We start from the raw sequence: 18,974 nt of genomic DNA on the forward strand, positions 1-18,974 counted from the left end.
GCGGCGGGCAACAGTTGCGGATACTTAATGGGAAATTGGAACATTAAAACAACTCTCCGGTGTGCGGAGTCTGGTCACCCAGAACAGGACAAGGATCGTATCGCGACTCAACGATTGATGCACAAATACAAAGGAGGAGGCATCGTGATGGCGATTCACCACTCCGCCACTCCTCACGCAATTATCCGGCTCAACGGCTTCGGTGTAAAATTGCAGCTGTTGCTCAACACCAACATCCATACGAGGAAGATGACGAAGATAGCAACATAACCGCCCTGGTGTGAATCTCCTGCAGACTGCGTTGGTGTAACGTAGCAGCAGCGCCCTCCTTCGCGCTGGAAGAATGATGACAGCGCCGCTACCAAATGTACCGATGATCCGATTATAAACCAGTGAACATCACGAGCACGCCCACTTTAGGAATGGCGGGGAGCGCTGCCGCAGGGGTCAGCAATGCTGCGCTATGAACCCAAACATCGGAGCTCGGTTTCCGGCCATAGCTCACGTAAGTGGCGATTATCTCAACCGCTGCCCAAGCTGATTTTGCGCCGCGGCGAATTTAGCGTTTAGCTTCGCTCTGACGGTGACTTGTGTCAACAATATTTTCGATTCCTCGTGCGATGCAGTGTTTTTTATTCGTAACTTTTTGGAGGGTTTCCGATTTCCTTAAGTCATTGCTCAGTTTTTTTTGCCATTGTCATTTCGGTGACCCAGGCCAATTGCAAAGGGAGACTCTATCCTGGTCTCTTGACTTCTCGCCACCTGGTTACATAACCTCACGTCCCACCCCCTATTCCCCAACCTGCGTGGTGAAGTATGGTTCCATAACCTCCATGACTAGCACAGCATTGGGAGGACTTCACCATCCGGCGGTGAATTGCCAACAGGGCTGTGAGATTGTAATTATTGTAACAAAGCGCATTTTGACATTTCACACAGGTGTGCTTGTTTAACGCTCGAGCAAATCAAGACGATGATTTGAGTATGATTAGCCAGCGTCTGTCGCATCGAATGCAGGCAGCAAACTCAGGAGTTGTGCCATCACCGAGCCAGAGATTTAATTTTCCCGTGCAGGGCCTGCTGGTGGCTCCAGGGGTGAGTGCGTCTGTCAAACAACAGTGACGTAACACCACCCGTGAGCTCCTGGCTTCAAACCCTCACAACTGCAACCTCGCAAACAATCGTTTTCGACATCCATCGGTAAACATTGGTTGAGTGTTTAATGTGGCCAAGGCCGGCTGGAACAACAGGAAGAAGGCAAAGAGCAAAGAGATCAAAGCTCACGGCCGACCTGCCGAATAAGTGAAAGAACCTTTTAAGAATTTGTGTAAATTCTTCCAAGTAATTCCACACAAAGCTATGCGCAAGGCTTATCTGCAATAAGGACTTCCATATACTCACGTGAGTAATTTGCTCTATCTAACTGGTCAATTTTCACGATGGAATCGGGATACAATTTGCAGACAGGGCAAAAAACATGTTTCTAAACAACTTTTATCCATCTCACTTATTTTGAAGGGGACGCTTACAGACGCAGGAGACACTTTGATTTGCAACGAGTGAGAGAGCCCGTTTGAGACGAAGCGAGGCCCGAGCAATGAAAATATCGTACGATACACAAACGTGGAGCAGTGGCGCTGTGGGGGTCATCGCAAAGCGCCCGCTAACCTGGCGACCCCATTGCGATTCCTGGCGATGGGCTAACCGTCCAATACCTGGACCAGCCCCTGAGCCACACCGAGCAGAGTGGGAAGGTACGGTCAAACGAACTCTGTGACCTTACACGGCGTGGGGAAGGCCTTCATCCAGCAGTGGATTATTATCACACACGGGGGTGGCGGGGGGGGGGGGGGAGATCAGGCCACGGCAAAGCGAGTGCTTCTCGGAAAGACACGCCGCCACATTAGCATTGGGTCACTTATGGGAAAAAGCCCTCGGGTACACAAAACCTGACCTGCGAGTTAGCGTTTCCCAAATCTGCCGACCGGGCCACATTTCCCACAATCTCGCTGCCGCCGCCGCCGCGGTATTTAAATATGCTTAGAAGCTCAGGGTAACGTGGCACACGCGTGCGCACGCGCGCTCTTTCCACTGCGAGCCCGGATCTGTTTTTCCATTAGCGGAGCCGGCAGAGAGATAGCGCGCGCGTCACAGCGAGAGGGGATGGGGCTGGGGAGGAGGGGGTGCGGGGGGTGGGTCCGGGACGAGGGAGGGGGCAATGATGGGAGGTGAATGTCTCATGGCGGAGGCCAGCTGCTGGTGGGGGCCCCTCAACTGGACACGGTCGCCCACAATTACTCACAAGCTTTGGCGGTTTGTTTAAAATCATCGTCATCATCACCGTAGGCCATGATCTATCACTGCTACAATTACTGGACATCTGTGAAAAAGAGCTTCATAGCTCATCAGATTCCTCCATTATAAATATTCTGATCTTATCTGATTAAGTGCTTCAGTGGAGAAATGGTATCTCCCTCGCCCTGGTATGGGGAAGGCCGTAGATTTTTCTCCGGGTCCTCTGGTTTTTCCCTCAACATTGAAAATTAACATCACACGTTTAGATTATTTGGCTGTTCTGTTATACATTTCCACACGATGATAAGCCACTTCGTTGAGCTATCATTTGTGGCCAGGTAGCCTCTGAAAACGATCTGTGTAGCTCAGAGGGCTTTACCTGGGAAAATAAAATAAAATGTATTTAAATGTTGACGTAAAGCTTTCATGACTGCAGGAATTCATATTCTTTCGGTAAAGTCACCGCTTGTGTTGCGATCGAAACGTCGTAGTTTTTTGTTATTTTCTTTGAACCTATCTACGTGCCTTCACCGAAAGACTCAAGGAAAATAAAAATGTGTTTTTTTTCTCCAAAGCCATCCCCACGTCGATTCCAGTCACTGTAGTGCAACGGCCTTGTCCGAAAAATGTGACGAATGGACGCACTCACTTTTTCTCTAAACACTCCACGTACTCTTTCTTTTTCCTTCGGCTTTCTTGTGCTGAAATCTGAAGGGCGCAAACATGACAAAAAAATAAAGCGGTATTAAGACGGTCAACGTTCGTTTTCGCAGCTGTCGTTGTACGGCTCTCCGGAGCACGTTCGGGATGTACTGCGCGCGTGGGTTCATTTAGGGTAGCGGGCATTCTGACGTTTCGCTCCATCTGCTGGGGGCTTCTCCAGGCACCGAACCCGAATATAAACAGGTCCTGAAGAAGCTCCCAGCACGCGGAGGGAGACTGTCGGACGATCATGCTGAACGAACCGAAACACTAAGCGGGAATGAGAAATATAAACCTGGATCGGTCAAACTCTGCGCAAAGTCAAATGTGCATACCTTGGCACGCGATGGCAAAACAAAAATAGAACCACAACGTTCATAAATAAATAACATCACAAAATGTAACGAAAAAAAGTGGGGAGCTGGTGCATCAATCAAGGCGCCTTAAGAGCAGTCCAACAGGCTATATTGTTGAACATTTACTCGATGACTCATTTTATAATCGAAATCTATGGCCGCTGCAAAAATATAAACAAACAGTTCAAGACCCATGGCTGTGACAAAACGGCCAAGATACACAGTGACCAACTTCATGCCTTTCTCCCTTTCAAAAAGGGTGAGAGAATCTGTACTTCCCTGCTGCAGTTTAGCCAAGGGACCCCCCCCCCCTTCTCCCCACCCTTGGTGGCAGCTGTCCCTGCGTGGCGCAAGGCGAGTGCAGGACCCTCCTGCGAATGGGGCCTTAGTCTGCCAAGTAAGGGAGGCGGATGAGGCTATTTCAAAACAAAATTTGGGCCGATTTCTTTAATTCGGTAAAAGTTGGAAAAGTGACGGCGGCACACGGCCCTCCGCAAAAGCAAACGCTTTCACCGCGGTGGAGCGGCGGCAAGCAACAAGTGGCGAGCAACAAGAAATTAGCAACAAGCGGCGAGCAACAAGCAACTAGCAACAAGCGGCGAGCGGTGGCAGCGTGCGTGGGCGAGCAACCTTGTTTTTGATTTTCCGTCTGATTTTCTTGAGGGCCTTCTCCTCGGCCTTGGTGAGGGGCAGCTTGGTGGGGACGGGGTACCCCTCCGTGATCAGGGTCCTCTTCTCCTCCTCCGTCAGCATCAGCGGACCCGCCGCTCCCTGCAGCTTCTGCAAACGGTCGCACCCCCGATTAGCGCGGGGCAGGCTACGTGACACGGTGCGGGAGGGAGTTCAACGTGCGTACGTACAACGGTACGTGTCAGTGCCACTCTGTCAAGGCCGGACCAAGTTTGAGTGGGGGGGGGGGCCTCCTCCAAGGCTGTTGTAGTTTTTTGCCAGTGACCCCCACCGCTCACCCCCCCTCGCCACTCTGCTGCCCCCCCGTCACCCCCCCCCCCATCACCCTCCCCCCCTCTCGTCATCCCCCCCCCCCCCCCCCCCCGTAGATTCAGTTCCTTCCCTCGACTGTTTCGCCACCACCGATGGCCGATGCCAAACTCTCCGTTGTTATTTCAGTACCGGTTTTAAACGGGATATAAAAAATATACTTGCACAACTGAAATCTATGGCCGCTGCAGGAAAAGCAGACTGAGAAAATGAACGAATGAACGAACGAACTTATATATACAAGATTTGTAAAGTCGCAGTTTCCAAAACGAGTTTAATTTCGGCACGCGACTGATAATAAACGCGCATAATGACAAGGAGGGCTTTAACTACCAAATAACTGATGGCCTTGTCCAGCAGTGGATTGATCATGGAATGATGACTAAATATGGCCAAACCCATCGGCCGATGGACACGTAATTAACTGCTCACTAGGTACTTGGCCTGCTCTTCCATGCTGGACAGATGTCTTGCAAGAGGTAGGAGTAGCCACACTTAACGTTTTGGGTAATGGCCCTTTCTTCACAGCACATTTAATTTGTGTACGTGGTATAAAGAAGGATCATTGCCTGAAACGTCACCTATTATATTTTTTTTCTCTTGAGGCCACACAACGCCATTGACCAATGTGTTCCCTACGAGGGCAGAATGAGCCGAGAGATGGATGCGGCCTGGCGCCAAAATAACTCCCGTCCCAGACTAAAACAGATCGCTAGTTACACCGCGCCCCCCCCCCCCCCCCCCATGTATCATCGCGGTGCTCGCGGCGGCACTAACGTGGGGAGCGGTGAGCAGCGTCGTGTTGGAGAGGGCCGAGGAGGGACCCCGTGCCGGCACCTTCAGTCCCGGCTGTCCCCCCCGCACGGGGCTGGACGGGGGCAGCGAGCGGGGGCTCAGCGAGCCCTCGCTGTCGCTGCCGTGGCTGCTGGGGGGCGTGGGCGGGAGGTGAACCCTGTCCAGCGCTGTTGGGGGGGGGGGGGGATGGCACGGAGTGTGGGGTGAGGGAGGGTGAGAAGAAGGCACACGCACGGAATTTTGACGAGCGGCACGCGTGTGTGCGATTACACCGACGCGCGTGGGCGCGTGTACACGTGGGCGCGTGTACACGTGGGCGCGTGTACACGTGGGCGCGTGTACACGTGGGCGCGTGTACACGTGGGCGGGTGTACACGTGGGCGCGTGTACACGTGGGCGCGTGTACACGTGGGCGCGTGTACACGTGGGCGCGTGTACACGTGGGCGCGTGTACACGTGGGCGCGTGTACACGTGGGCGGGTGTACACGTGGGCGCGTGTACACGTGGGCCCGTGTACACGTGGGCGCGTGTACACGTGGGCGGGTGTACACGTGGGCGGGTGTACACGTGGGCGGGTGTACACGTGGGCGCGTGTACACGTGGGCGCGTGTACACGTGGGCGCGTGTACACGTGGGCGCGTGTACACGTGGGCGCGTGTACACGTGGGCGCGTGTACACGTGGGCCCGTGTACACGTGGGCGCGTGTACACGTGGGCCCGTGTACACGTGGGCGCGTGTACACGTGGGCGCGTGTACACGTGGGCGCGTATACATGTGGGCGCGTGTACACGTGGGCGCGCGTGCACACCATCTTTAGTAGATTTTTATAATTAAAAAAAAACACGCAGCTCTGAGCTGCATTTTCGGGTTGTTCGGCACGATGTCCTTAGGATTTTCCCCGTCGTGCCGAACGACACGTGGCGCAACCCACAAACGCAACGGAGAGCTAGGGGTGTCCCGACGTTTCGCTCCATGCGCTGGGAGCTTCTTCAGGAGCTGAAAATAATTGAGATGGAGCGAATCGCCTGAAGGACGCGCGGCACGACCCCAAAAGGGCAGCGCAGCACAACGGAGGAAGTCTGCAGAGCAGTAAAATAAAAAACATTCCTTTCAGATGGTGCCCACATTTTAAGGACAAATGATTTTATTTCAACTCCATCGTGCGTCTATAATGATGAGGATTCAATTTGCCCGCCAACACTCGCATCACATGCAGCAGGTTAGCACGCAACATCACCCCAATGAACTGGACACTGTGCGTGCGATGCGTCCGTGATTTAAATGTTCAACTGCACTGCTGTGGCCACTCGGACACATCTCACGTCAACCGCGATGGATCGCTACGCGGCACGTTTCACTCGACATCCGCTTTACTTTGCCAGTGAGAAGGTCCATGCGTTGATGCTGTAAGAACAGCATAGTGTCATCGTAAGACATGGGGGAATTTTTTTTTTAATGCCACGCTATGGTACAACCAATTACAATTAGTCCGTATTTTTTTTTCTGTATCAGGCTAGTCCAGTGGTTCTTGACCTGGGGTGCACACACCCCCTGGAGGTGCGAGATGCCCTTTTCGAGTTCGCAGGCTGCTGTAAAGGTTAAAAACCACGGAGCCAGCCGAAGACGTCATGTGGAAGTTTACCCAAGTCTCAGTTTGCCGATTTAATTTCGTCACTCCTCTCCCCATCTCGTCAACGAATGCCCCCCCCCACCCCCCCTGGGAAGGGACACTCTCGCGGGAGCTCTCCAGGTAAAATACTTTCATGAAAAAATATCTTTAAAAAATCTGGCTTGACCTTCCTCATTAAATGTCAGTTCGAGGGGGCGGGCAATTTCTCTCCCCCCCCCCCACCCCATTGCTTTTCCTCGGTGCGAGGCAGCCTTTAATAATTCTCGTAATTCGTCTTCGACTGCGTGTTCATTCAGACTAGCTAGCTGCAGTAATTCTGTCTCGTCGCAGCCAGTCACGCTTCGGTCTTTGGCGTGGGTGGTTGTGTAGCCACTGCCATCGCCGCTCGATTAACGTTGCAAAAAATAAAAACAACACTTTGTTGACAATATTTTCCTCACGAATTGCATTAGCACAAATTAACCGCCGCCAAAACACACGCACACTCTCACGCGTTATTGTCCTCTTGTCACAAAGCCATTTTGGAAGCCAAAGTCCAAAACAAACACCACACACACACACTTAACCATAATCAAGAAATGTAGGGGTTGCTTTGTTTTTTTTCTCCTCGAGAATTACAGAATTTCTCTGTGGCGACGGCAAAAAGGCGATAAAAGCCATTGTAGCCGGAGCCCGGCTCAATTAGAAGCGCGCGGGCGGAATGAGCGAGCCAGGCATTGGGCCTGTGTCTCTATGGAAACGTGCGTGGGCCGCTCGCTCGTCACAAAACAGCCCCGGGGGCGCGCAGCGGAACCCAGCGACGCTGGCGAACGTGCACACGCGAGCATTCCTCTTCGGATCAGAGCACCTCGCCATATCACACGGAACATTGTTCTACCTGCTATGGATTATACACGCGCGTGTGTGTGTGTGTGTGCGTGCTCGTGTGTGCGCATGCGCACGCGAGTGGGAATAATGAGGTGGATTAACTTGTCCCCCCTGAGCCCACTCTGGCTAATTGTCGATTCCTCAGAGCCTGAGAGCTGAGTGGCGATAGCTACAGCATCACTCATAGGAAGGGAATAAAAATTAGGAAATGCATAATAATAATAACATGAAATGTAAAGGTACAGCCCTGCAATTGCGTGCTCATGCCACTGCTCGTGAAAGGGTCTCCAACAAGAGACCCCCCCCCTCTATAGAGGATGTTGGTCTACTCTTCCACGCCAGTCAGACATCTGGCAAGAGGTGAGAGCATCCGCAATTCATGCCAAACAACATTCTCGATGTGTGGCATCAGGAGAGAATTGAAAAACTAAATATATTTTACCAGCAAAGGCCCCACTGAGCTATGTAGTTCTTTTTCAGAAGTGACCTGGCCACAAATGATAACAAAGTGGCTCATCTTCTTGGTTCTTTCGGTAAAGTCACGTAGAAGGGAAATAATAAAATAATAAAAATAAAACATAATAAAATATTTTTACTTTATTATTTCCCTTCTACGTGACTTTACCGAAAGAACCAAGCAGATGAATCCCTGCAGTCACGAAAGCTTTAAATCGAAATTTAACAAAGTGGCTTTTCACGTGGAAACTTCTAGTAGCCAAATGCCCTAAGCGCACATTTCGAAATGTGGAGAGAAAAACCGGAGGATCCCGAGACAACTCCTAATATACAAGCATTAGAGTCTGGGTCAAACCTACGACCTGCATACCAGGTGAGGTAGTTAACATCTCACCACCGTGGCGCCCCTCACCTGCTGCACTGGCGCTGAGGAACTGCTCCACGTCATTTGGCTCAATCTTGATCTTTGGCAACACTTTGGGTGGGCACGGCTTGATCTGAAACAATGCAACATGCTTCTGTCATCACCACCATCATCATCGGCCGATCTTCATTGTCGTGATCGTCAATATCATCATTGATGTCGTTGTCATCATCATCATCATCATTGTCGTCATCATCATTATAGATATAACCAACATCTTCACCATTGGCATTATCATAATCAACAACAACACTTTCATGGTAATTAATACCGTCATCAACACGGCTAGGATTAAAATTTATAATTTTCTTTGAGCCTGGCACAGGGGAGCATTTAGGATAAGGGCACCGAAAATGTTGAGCAAGAGATATCGGTCAAAACTTCTCTCATCCTCCAACACTCATCGACATTTTCCACAACTCCACGACATAAAAAAATAACAAAATAAAACAGCAAATCTATTCGCTACATTTCTAACAGCAAAGCTGCAGCGGACGAAGCCGCCCCCCCCCCCCCCTTCCCCAACGGGACGAACATTCGCCGCGCTCCTCTCGCGAAAAACAACGAGCCGCTATTTTTCTCAACCGAGGGCAAGCAAGGGGCCCACTCGCTCGCACCATGTGCCCCGTCGAATCGCCTCTCCCGCGTCTACCTGCGTCACGTTGGTGGGGATGGGCGATCCGATTCGGTTGCCGTTGTTGCCGATGCCGCCGTTGCCGTGGCCAGCGCCGCAGCCCGCGCTGGCACCAGGAACCGCGCCGCCGCCGCCGTTCATGTGCTGGGCGGCCATCGCGCCGCCATTGTTGTTGTTGTTGTTGCCGCCGCCGACGACATTCTTGCAGCTCTGGTTGAACTGCCCGGCTTGGGGGAGCAGCGCCGGCGTGGCGAGCATCTGCGTGCTGGCGGAGGTGGCGGTGAAGTCCGGGAGGGCGGCGGTGGCGGCGGTGGTGGCGGTGGCGGTGGGGGCGTCGAACTCGATGCTGTCAGACGGCAGCAGCGGCTCCGGCTTGAAGATGGCGGCGCGAGCGTGCTCCGCTCCCAGGGCCCACACGCCGTCCTCCAGGTCTGCACCGCCGACGGCGTCAGCGTGACAGCAAGCAAACAAGCGCGCGGTCAGAAGTTAGACCCCGGGGCATCCCAGTCGCACCCCCCCCTCCTCCCCCCGGCAACTACCTCAACCAATACCACAACCAAAATGATAACCAAGACCACATTGACCGGAGGGCCTCAATAGAAATGCATTTTGTTCAAAAGCTGCTCTCTCTATTCATCCACCTTTCTGACATGTCAATGTCTCATCATCTTTCAATAACTTCAAGCATAGACTACGGGTTAACCTGATGAGCAAAACTACGCAGCAGTCTCCTCCATGTAGCCTAACTCTCACACACATACGCACGCAAAAACAAACATGTTTTTTTGAACACCGAGTTTAACATGTTTAATTGTAATTAGTATGCTTTATTTAATTGATTGATCAATCAATTTTGTACATACATAGTTCTTTTTTTGTTGTTGTGGCTTTCTATATAAACCCTCTTGGGTTTCCAACCTCACCTGCACCACCTTTTTTTAACCTTTTTTAACTTTTTTTATTTCCACTGTCTTTCGTTTTGTTTTTTCTGCGATTAAACAATACGATACGGCGTGCCATGAAGACGGGCCATTGCCGGAAACGTCGCCCCTTATACGTGTTGTCTTTTGACGTGCGGGGGGGGGGGGTCCATTGAGGCGAAACTCTTTCCTTCGCGAGACTTGCGTTCACAGATGTAGCGCGTCAAGTCGTTCCGCGCGACGGAGAACAGGGCGCACACAAACCGTCGCCAATCCCACAAGCGCGATCCACGCTCCAGCATGAGCACCGCCGCCGGAGAAACACCATCATCATCGTCGTAGTCATCATCTCCATTGATGCTCATCGAGAGTTTACCCCCCCCCGCCCCCGAGCGGAACGAGGGACAAGGCTCGCGACACTCAAACTATTGGGCACACTAAAACTATCGATATCACCTATAATTATAGTTATAATAATAGCAGCATATAATTGGCATGGTTTGTTCACATGACAAACCTGACTCATTGGCTGCGTCGGGTGGTGGCGGGTTTAACGACACATTTATATTTACGCGATCTAACCCAAAAAAACAAACCCTCTATTATGAACAATATAATAACATTATTACAAATGATTATTGTTATTTAAATTTTGACATGCCTTGTAGATCCGTGGCTCGACTTCACACAACCGCTGACCCATCCCTGTGTGGTGTCTGCGTCCCCGTGCAAACAGGAGGAGGGCACAGTGCCGATATGAAAGGGGGGTCTGTGTACTCGGTGCCAAACGCATGCAGTCGCTCAGATCCTGTCCCTCGCTCAGATCCTGTCACCCACCGCTCACGTGACACCCCACCCCCTCTCCCGCCGACTTTGTTTGGCCACCCGTCGCTGCCCAACTCCTCTGCCCTTCCCCCCCCGCCCTGCTGCCCTCTGTCCCTCCACCATCCACCCCTGCTGCTCCGCTGGTGCCAACTTAGCGGTTTTTGTTGCAAGACTTTAACGATTGTTTTTGGTTTTCCCTCACGACAACTTTTAGTCAGTGCCTCCCAACGAATATAGCGACCGTCGATATTTTATGATTTGACTTTCAGGATGAACGCGTCTATTTGGCGATACTTTTTGTGACGTATGAAGCGCTTGTCTTCGGTAAACTCAATAACTACTGTTTGCTGCCGATTTAAAAACCGGTCATGAAAACAACTTTTTTTTTAACGTAATTCTCATCAGGCCCCATTAAACGAGTGCAGCCTCTAGCTCTCGTTATCCACTCCCGTCTCTCCGGCCACTCTCGCGACATGCTATGAAGAAGAACCATTTCCTAAAATGTTTACATATACCGTATATTCTTTCCCTTTAAGGCCACGCTATATTTTGTTGAGGCTTTTTTGTTTGTTTATTATTCACCGCAGACAGCATTGTGCGGATTTACGAGCGATTCCAGGTGCGCATTAAGGATCCTGTATTGGTGTACGATGTTTAACAGCTGGTAAATTGTGTCCGGCGACACGATTCCAGGTGCGCATTAAGGAGCCCGTAGCAACGTACTTCGCATCGTGCTTGATCGATGGCCTCGCGACAGTTTCCGAACACTGGTAGGTCTGTCTCGCGACATCTCGCAACATCTCGTGAGGTTCACTTCCCCAACCTTTCGCTTTCAAAGGAGTTGGCAAACCCGCCGTTGCCCGCCCCCCACCACACACAGCTGCGTTTGCAAGGGTAGGTCGGGGTTTTGCAGCCTTGTCACAAAATTCTCACTTTGCGCTCCCGGCGATTTCCCCACCTAGGCGAGAGGCAAAAAAAAAGCGCATTCCATCGACGAAGACAGCTCCACCACCTCGGGAGGGAAGCATTTCCTCCGCGGCGACAACGCCGCTCCTTTGTGCCACTCGTCGCACGCAGCTGCAGCAGCAAAGTGTGCAGCGGCGGCACGGACGCACGTCACGTTTTCTCGCCGTCCATAAACAATATAATGCGAGACATCCCGTGCAGTCTGGTACATACGCGCGCTCGTAACAGCCCTTCGGGTCAATCCACTGCTGGATCAGGGATGAAGGCCTCGGCCACGCCGCACACGTCGTTGGGGGGACGGGGACGATTTGACTGTAGCCTCATGCTGGTCAGCAGCAGGGCTCGGTGGAGACGGGGCGCTTAGACATTCACTGCAACGATGGATTCTGCCGCACCCGCCTTCTGCTGCCCACGCAGTGCAGCTCCACAATCTTGTTTAATAAAGAACAAAACTTGTTTTCTTACGACGGCCCGGCCAGTCGTGCACGATGCAGGCTCCAGGCTCGGCCCCTCCTGGGATCCGACGAGACCGGGCGCATTCCGCACGGAGCAGCGACTCAATAAAGCCACGCGGCCAACGCCCCAAAACCTTCCTGCTCTTTAACTGCCGAGCGTCCGGGGGTGCACGAACGCGAAACGTGAGCGACGTTTATTTACGTCACCCACCATTCTCCTTAAAGACCACGGCACCGGCCCAAGGAGCGGGGGCGGTGGCGGCGCGCGGCCGGGGCGCGTGAAGCGGCGCAGCCCACGCTGGCGCGGTCAAAATGTAATTTTTTTTAATAATTTATTTTTAATAATTAAAAAAAGTGTCAAAAACACTATTTTTTCGAAGCCTGGCTGCCCCCAGGTTGTGCGTGAAAGGCCCCATTGTCTGCGCTTGCGTCTCTCGGCGCCGCGTGGAGGGCGAGCGGCTGAGCGCGCGAGCGCGAGCCGCGTGCAACGAGGAGGCGTGAGCGGCGCGTGAAAGCGCTCGCTCAGTGGAGGCCGCACCTGGACACGCCGTTTGGCGTGCGCCAGGCTCTGGGCCTCATGCCAACCAAAGGTCTCTAGCACACGGCTTCATTTCTCACTCGACATATATACGCATGAACGTCGCTAGGGCCGCCTTGGTGGTCGGGAATATTAGCGTAAGGCGCTACTAACTCCAGTATAAGGTACGCCTGTTATATATATATATGTTTCCCTTTAAGGCCACGGTTTTATTGACGAAAGTGTCGAGTTTACTTTTGTTTATTTGCGCCTGTACACCACTGCCAAAGCAGTATCGCCAAACAATATGTTCGGAGAGTGGCGAGGCCGCTCGCTGTGTCGGCGGTGCTGCTAATGGAGTGGATGTGGCTGTTCAAAGGGGGGGGGGGGGGCGCTGATGGACGGAGGGACAGTCAGCCTCAGCACGTGTTCTGGTCGAGCGTCCCAGCAATGCTGTCGCTTTTCGCACGAGGCCCCTCCTCGGGCTAGGAGACACCCACCACGGCTCGTCGTTCAAGCGAACGAAATCGACAGAAGCAGAGCAGCAGTCCGGTCAGGAATGCGAGGAATCCGGTCTCGTTGGCGACGGGATTCCAGCCAAGCGCGGTTGCTATTTGGACACTAATGAAGCCTGGATTGTGATTAGGAGGTTTTAAGTAACAGCTCCTAGGATGGGAAACACGTTCGAGATTGGGGCAATTGTCAGGAAAGCTACATGCTGACTCCACGGGCAACATGTGGCTACTAACACGTGGCCCCCATCATGTTCGGAGACCGACATCAACGTTTCTCAACTTCAGTTCTCGTAGCCGGCGCCTCGTTTATAAGAATACCAATCTTTAGTTTTCGTTACACATGCAAATGTTTCCGCTGCGCACCGCACGCACCTGACGGTTGTGAATCGCGGAGAGCTGTATCGTGGGTGGGTGGGGGTGGGATAGCAAGAACTGGAAGCTGCACGCACACACCGACGCAAACCCTCACGCCAACCGAGCAACACGCAGACGTGCGAGAGATTTGTCATTCCGTGATGACGCACGTGGACTCTGGATGAGAAAAAAAGCCGAACGCGTGGTTGGCACGACATTGAGATAACGAAAGAGAAAAAAAAAACATTGAACGAATGCAAATTAGAGACATTGTGTTGACTGTCACGAAGAGTAAGTAAACTAAACTATTTAAAAACTAAGCTATTTTCATTTTTACCAGGTAAGGCCCACCGAGCTATAATTATAGCTCGACGAAGTGGCTTATCATGTGGAAAGTTATATCAGGTCAAATGTTCTTGAACGCACGTTGATTCTAAATTTGGAGGAACAAACACACGACCACGGGGAGAGAGACCTGTAAACTCAAAATATTCAGGCATCGTCAGGGTCGGGATCGAACCCACGACCTCCTGCATAACAGGCGAGGGAAACAACATCGGTGGTCGAGACTGGCGATGGAATGGCCACCAAAGGAGGGAGAAGCCAACGGAGAGTACGTCCCCTGCAGAGACGATGCCATGACATCAGCTCATGGGGCCACGGTGAGTAGGGGGGGGCTTCATCCAACAGTGGCTAGAACATCACCGACAACACTGACGGAATTCCGATGATGAACAAAATCACATAAAAGCCACGTGTTCCCATACTGACAACAAAATTGCCACGGGGTAATAAGAGGGGCATTTTCAATTAGAGAGCATGCGGCCGTCAGGGACGGCGGACCACAACACCCCCACCCCCTGCCGGCCGTCGAGGAAACGCGAGAGGCTGGGCGCGTCGGCGCTGGACGGAGCAGTTGCCCGGGAGCGGTGATCAAACGATGTGGAGGCCGCACCCTGCCCCCGAGACGCTGACAATTCCTCGCGGAGGCAGAATCGTAAAGCGTCGTCCGATCGTCGCCGGTGGGGTGGGAGGGGGGGGGCAGTCGCGTCGTGCGCACGTTTAAAGGGCGGCAATCTCACGCGACTGTTGGACCCGAGGCTGTCGGGGTCGAACAGCGAGTACTTTTACGAAGGTGCTGCGTGCGCAGGCCACCGCGGGGGCTGCCACGGGGGACGGGAGGGTTTGCGATACCAGGTTGCATTTTTTGCGACGAGTGTCAGATAATTGTTGAGGTTTTTGTTTTTTTATATTCATATGATTGGTTCTTTCGGCAAAGCCACGTAGATTGATACGCCGTCTCCAATCGTATTCAGGAATGAGCCGTCGCTATCATGTAAAGTCCAATCCCCCCAATTCTTGTCATAAACTCTGTCTCTCTATTCACGTGTGAAGAAGAAGGAAGGAGAAAAAGGAAGGAGCATATGAAGGAGAAGAAGGGCCATTTCAGGACACATCGCCGCTTATAAATATTTGATTTCAAGGCCACCGCGTCATTGATTATTGTCTTGAGCTTTGTTTTTGCACCACTGTCAACGCAGCAACATCAGCAGCATCACCGGATAATTTGCTTTGATGAGTGTCAAGTCAAGAGACAGAGTCCGTATGGGACCTGCGGAGAACAGCGCATCAGCCGGTGCGCTGTGTGCTAGAAAACACAGGGGGCAGAAAGTGGAATCGCATAACCACACGTGGGGTTGCTTCAAGCGACTTGTGGAGGAAGCACTTTCCCACGCACACCGCTGCTGCAAAGAAAAACTATTTTGTCGCATGGCAGTAAAACCATTTTTTTAATTCTTAGTGCTGGAATACGTAAAGCCATATTAAGTGACAAAAGTTAACTTTTAGATCTATGTTTTTTTGTTGTAAAGCCAGAGGCAAACCAGGCTGAGACAATCCAATTGCTGGTGTTTGAAACTCGAAATAAAAGCCCAGGATGCCAGCGGTGGTGGCCCCAGCGCTCCAACAACGCCTGGAGCTGACCGTGTTGGGACCGACGGCCTTCCACCGGTCGCTCGTTCGCTCGCTCTTGGATTTGACCGACGAGAGCCGCGCTGCGCCGCCGTGAAATCTGATCGCCGAAATGAGGGCACGGAGCAGGAAGCGGACGGCTCGGTGCGCAGCCAGGCGAGCTGATGAGATCATTCCGGATGCGGCCGCCCGTCAGCACGGCAACAACAGGTCGTGGGGTGGCGGTTCGCGATGGTGCAAATAAGCGAGTTAAAGAGTTTGTGAGCGACTTTTGTGTTCGTGTGCACAAGCTGTGCGCACTCTGACCGGCGTCACCGCTGTATGTCCGCACCAACACCACCCCCATCCACCCGGGTCTGAGCGGTCCCGGCATTCTACGTCGCTCTCGCGGTTACCGAGCCGCGGCATGAGCTCACTCGCTCTCGCCAGGTGCGGCGTCCTTCCTGGGAGATTCTTTCAAACGCAAATCCGGTTATGCAAAGACAGCGCCCACCAAACCGTGAACCTCCCATGAGGCAAAAAATGAAAACACGAAAACGTGCAGGCTGTGTAAAGACACGCAGGTACGCCCCCGCGTAGCCGACGCTTTGTCTTTTTCGATAACGAAAAAAAAATGAAAACGAGAACCGCACCCGGGCCCGTCACGCCTGAACAGGCGTTAACAAACAAAGGGCACGGCGGAGGCCTTTTAAAAGAGCAATGGGTGTGACCCGCACACGCGGGACATTGTATTCACACCGAAGAATATGGTGCAGGTTGAGCGGCGGTGATGCAAAATGCCCCGGACCTCCAGCAAACGCGCGTGCTGCACGGGGCAGGGAGCTTGGCCGTGCGGGGCTGCGACGGAGCTCGCTCGCTCCGAGCCGGCCACAGCGGCGGCACAATTTCGGTGGAGTTCGCCGAGCGTGGCGACGGAGAGCTATCGGCGGGGGGAGCTCGGGTTTTGCAGCACTGTGTCTGTGCCGCGCCGGTTCAGTGGCAGCGGCGGCAGCGGCGTCTCCTCTCAATTATTATCCACTAAATTATCAGCACCACGACTTTCAGATTATATATATATATTTTTTTTACACATACGCGGCGGCATTTCTTACAGAGATAACGATGATAATGATGGCGGCGACGCCAATGGTGATGAATCGTTTGAATTGCCATTAAATGATTTGCTTGAAGGAGTTGCAATGAATCGGTGTGCCAACGCGATGAGGTGGTGTTAAGCGTCAGCCCTTCACTTAAAATTTTTTTATTTTTTATTTTATTGAACAAGAGCCAATTACAAAGCCCAGACTATAGGGGAAAGGGATGATACAGTTGTTCCGTGGACAACAAGCCGAGGCTATGTGCCCATGGGGTAAGGGGAGGGAGCCCCCTCGTATTATAAATATGCACAGAATTGGCCAGGCATCCCAATGTATCTGGATTCCTCCTTTTAACAAAAAAAGAGTCTTGAGACTCAGCCAGGCTTACCTGTGCAAATAATTGGCATTGCGCACTTATTTGAATGAACGTGATTTGGGCAGTATTTAAATATGTATTTGAATGTAGAATAGAATTAGCGGGTGCGTGTGGGTCTCCCCCCTCGTATGTCGTGCCGCCTTTCATATGTACTCGCTAACAGCACTTGCCCCAAAAGTATGTTAAGGCTCCAAGGGGGATCTTTGTCTTTTGTGTGTGTGTGCATGCCCATTTACAAAAAAAGTCTCCTAAGTAGGACTCCTTGCACACGACTGGCCCAATACTGGCACACACACACACAGTCCACTAATATTATAAATAGCATACACATGAGATGTGTGATAAAATTATTTGGAATTACACTGCAGAAACAAAACAAGTGTTAGTTTTTGTGTTGATCTGTGTTGATTCCATACGGGGGGGGTATCTTCATCTCTTCTCGTCTCTCGCCAAAAGCAAAAACGCCGAATTCAAACCGGTTCCTTTAAAAGCGTTCAACCGAGAGCTCGCACGTGTGGAGCAGAGGCCAAACGACGCCTGCACAATTGAAGCCGACACCGACAACGTGCCCGCGTGCCAAGAATAATGAGATCCCCAATCAAAGCTTTCTGAAACTGAAATCCCACCAAGCATAAAATTATTTGCTCAGAGCCAGGCCTACATGTGGGCAGGATTAGAAGCCAACATTCCGCTTGCTTCACTCGAAAAAAGCCGCACAGATAGTTATTTTCCATCGCATTATCGCCAGCTCGGAAAGACTTAGCTCACGATTTAATTTGGGGGGCTTTTAGTTTCTCTCGCTTACATCGACTAAATATTTCACTGCAAAGGATAAAACTATAGCCTCGTTTTGAAATGCAATTAACTTCCAGTGTTGTTAGTTTAGGAGTGTTCAAGTGCCGAGCCTGCCGCGCTATGAACCCAGTGAACCGAGTTGAATTCCTGGCCAAAGCTAACATCGGTGACGGCCGATTATCCGAACCGGTCCTAGGCCTACCCCATCCTGCCCTCGACAACCAGCACTGAGCCAGAGTGGCGAAATATGTTCACACCACCACCCATGGCTGACCCGGCACGGTGAGACTTTTTTCTAGCAGTGGCCTGACACGGGGCTGCTAAAAAGTTATTCGATTCTTACCTTATTCTATTTTATTAAAATTCATATCATATTATTGAATCTGCATTTTTGCTATGGTAGGAGATAAAAATGACAGTGTAACCTTATTATGAGGAATTTGCTTACTTTATAAGCTCACAAGGTTCCAGGAAAGAGCCACATGGCAGCCGCTACTCTGGGCACTCCATGAACTCTGGCTCAGCATTCCCTGGGCCGGGTCCCAAGCAGTAATATCTTGTGGCCAAAACCAGCCGAGAGAGTCGGGGAGTGAATCTGCAGGCTTGCAAGGACCACGGGAAAGCTCCTGGAGATTTATATAGTCCTCTCGATATTATCGCGGCTACCCTCGCAGTTGGCGCTGCAGCGAGCAGTGGCACGGCGGTTGATGCGCCGCAACTCTGAACCCTGCCGCCCGAGTTCCAATTCCCAGCCGCGGCTATTGTCAGTGGCGAGCAAGGGGGGGGGGGGGGGGGGATGGAGGCTCCCTCCCAGCCCGATCGACTCACCCTGGTCAAAGTCGTCGAGCTTGAGCGGAGCGAGCGGAGACTGCGGGGTAGAGTAGCTGTGCTCTGCCTGGATGTGAGGTTGAGCCGGGGTGAGGTCCACCTCCATCAGAATGCTCTTGTCCACCAGCAGAGGGTCCTCGAACAGTGTGTTGAAGAGGTCCTGGGAGAACTCCTCCAGATTCTCCGACAGGTGCTGGTGGAGGGGAAACGGGGTGG

The 18,974-nt window shown here is 52.1% G+C and overlaps 1 protein-coding gene across 1 annotated transcript in view; it reads right to left on the minus strand.

Moving 5' to 3' along the window:
• CREB3L1 (cAMP responsive element binding protein 3 like 1) overlaps positions 1 to 18,974 on the minus strand; it is a 58,869-nt gene that overhangs the window by 10,636 nt on the left and 29,259 nt on the right. Inside the window, exons 2-7 of the mRNA XM_078859223.1 lie at positions 18,759 to 18,951; positions 9,179 to 9,591; positions 8,515 to 8,599; positions 5,130 to 5,314; positions 3,984 to 4,133; positions 2,945 to 3,003 (exon numbers count right to left, since the gene is read on the minus strand). Coding sequence (XP_078715349.1) covers positions 2,945 to 3,003; positions 3,984 to 4,133; positions 5,130 to 5,314; positions 8,515 to 8,599; positions 9,179 to 9,591; positions 18,759 to 18,951 — 1,085 coding nt within the window. The remainder of the gene's footprint in view (positions 1 to 2,944; positions 3,004 to 3,983; positions 4,134 to 5,129; positions 5,315 to 8,514; positions 8,600 to 9,178; positions 9,592 to 18,758; positions 18,952 to 18,974) is intronic.

This window comes from Lampetra fluviatilis, chromosome 8 (genome assembly GCF_964198595.1).
Source record: "Lampetra fluviatilis chromosome 8, kcLamFluv1.1, whole genome shotgun sequence".
In the NCBI taxonomy this organism is placed as follows: domain Eukaryota; kingdom Metazoa; phylum Chordata; class Hyperoartia; order Petromyzontiformes; family Petromyzontidae; genus Lampetra; species Lampetra fluviatilis.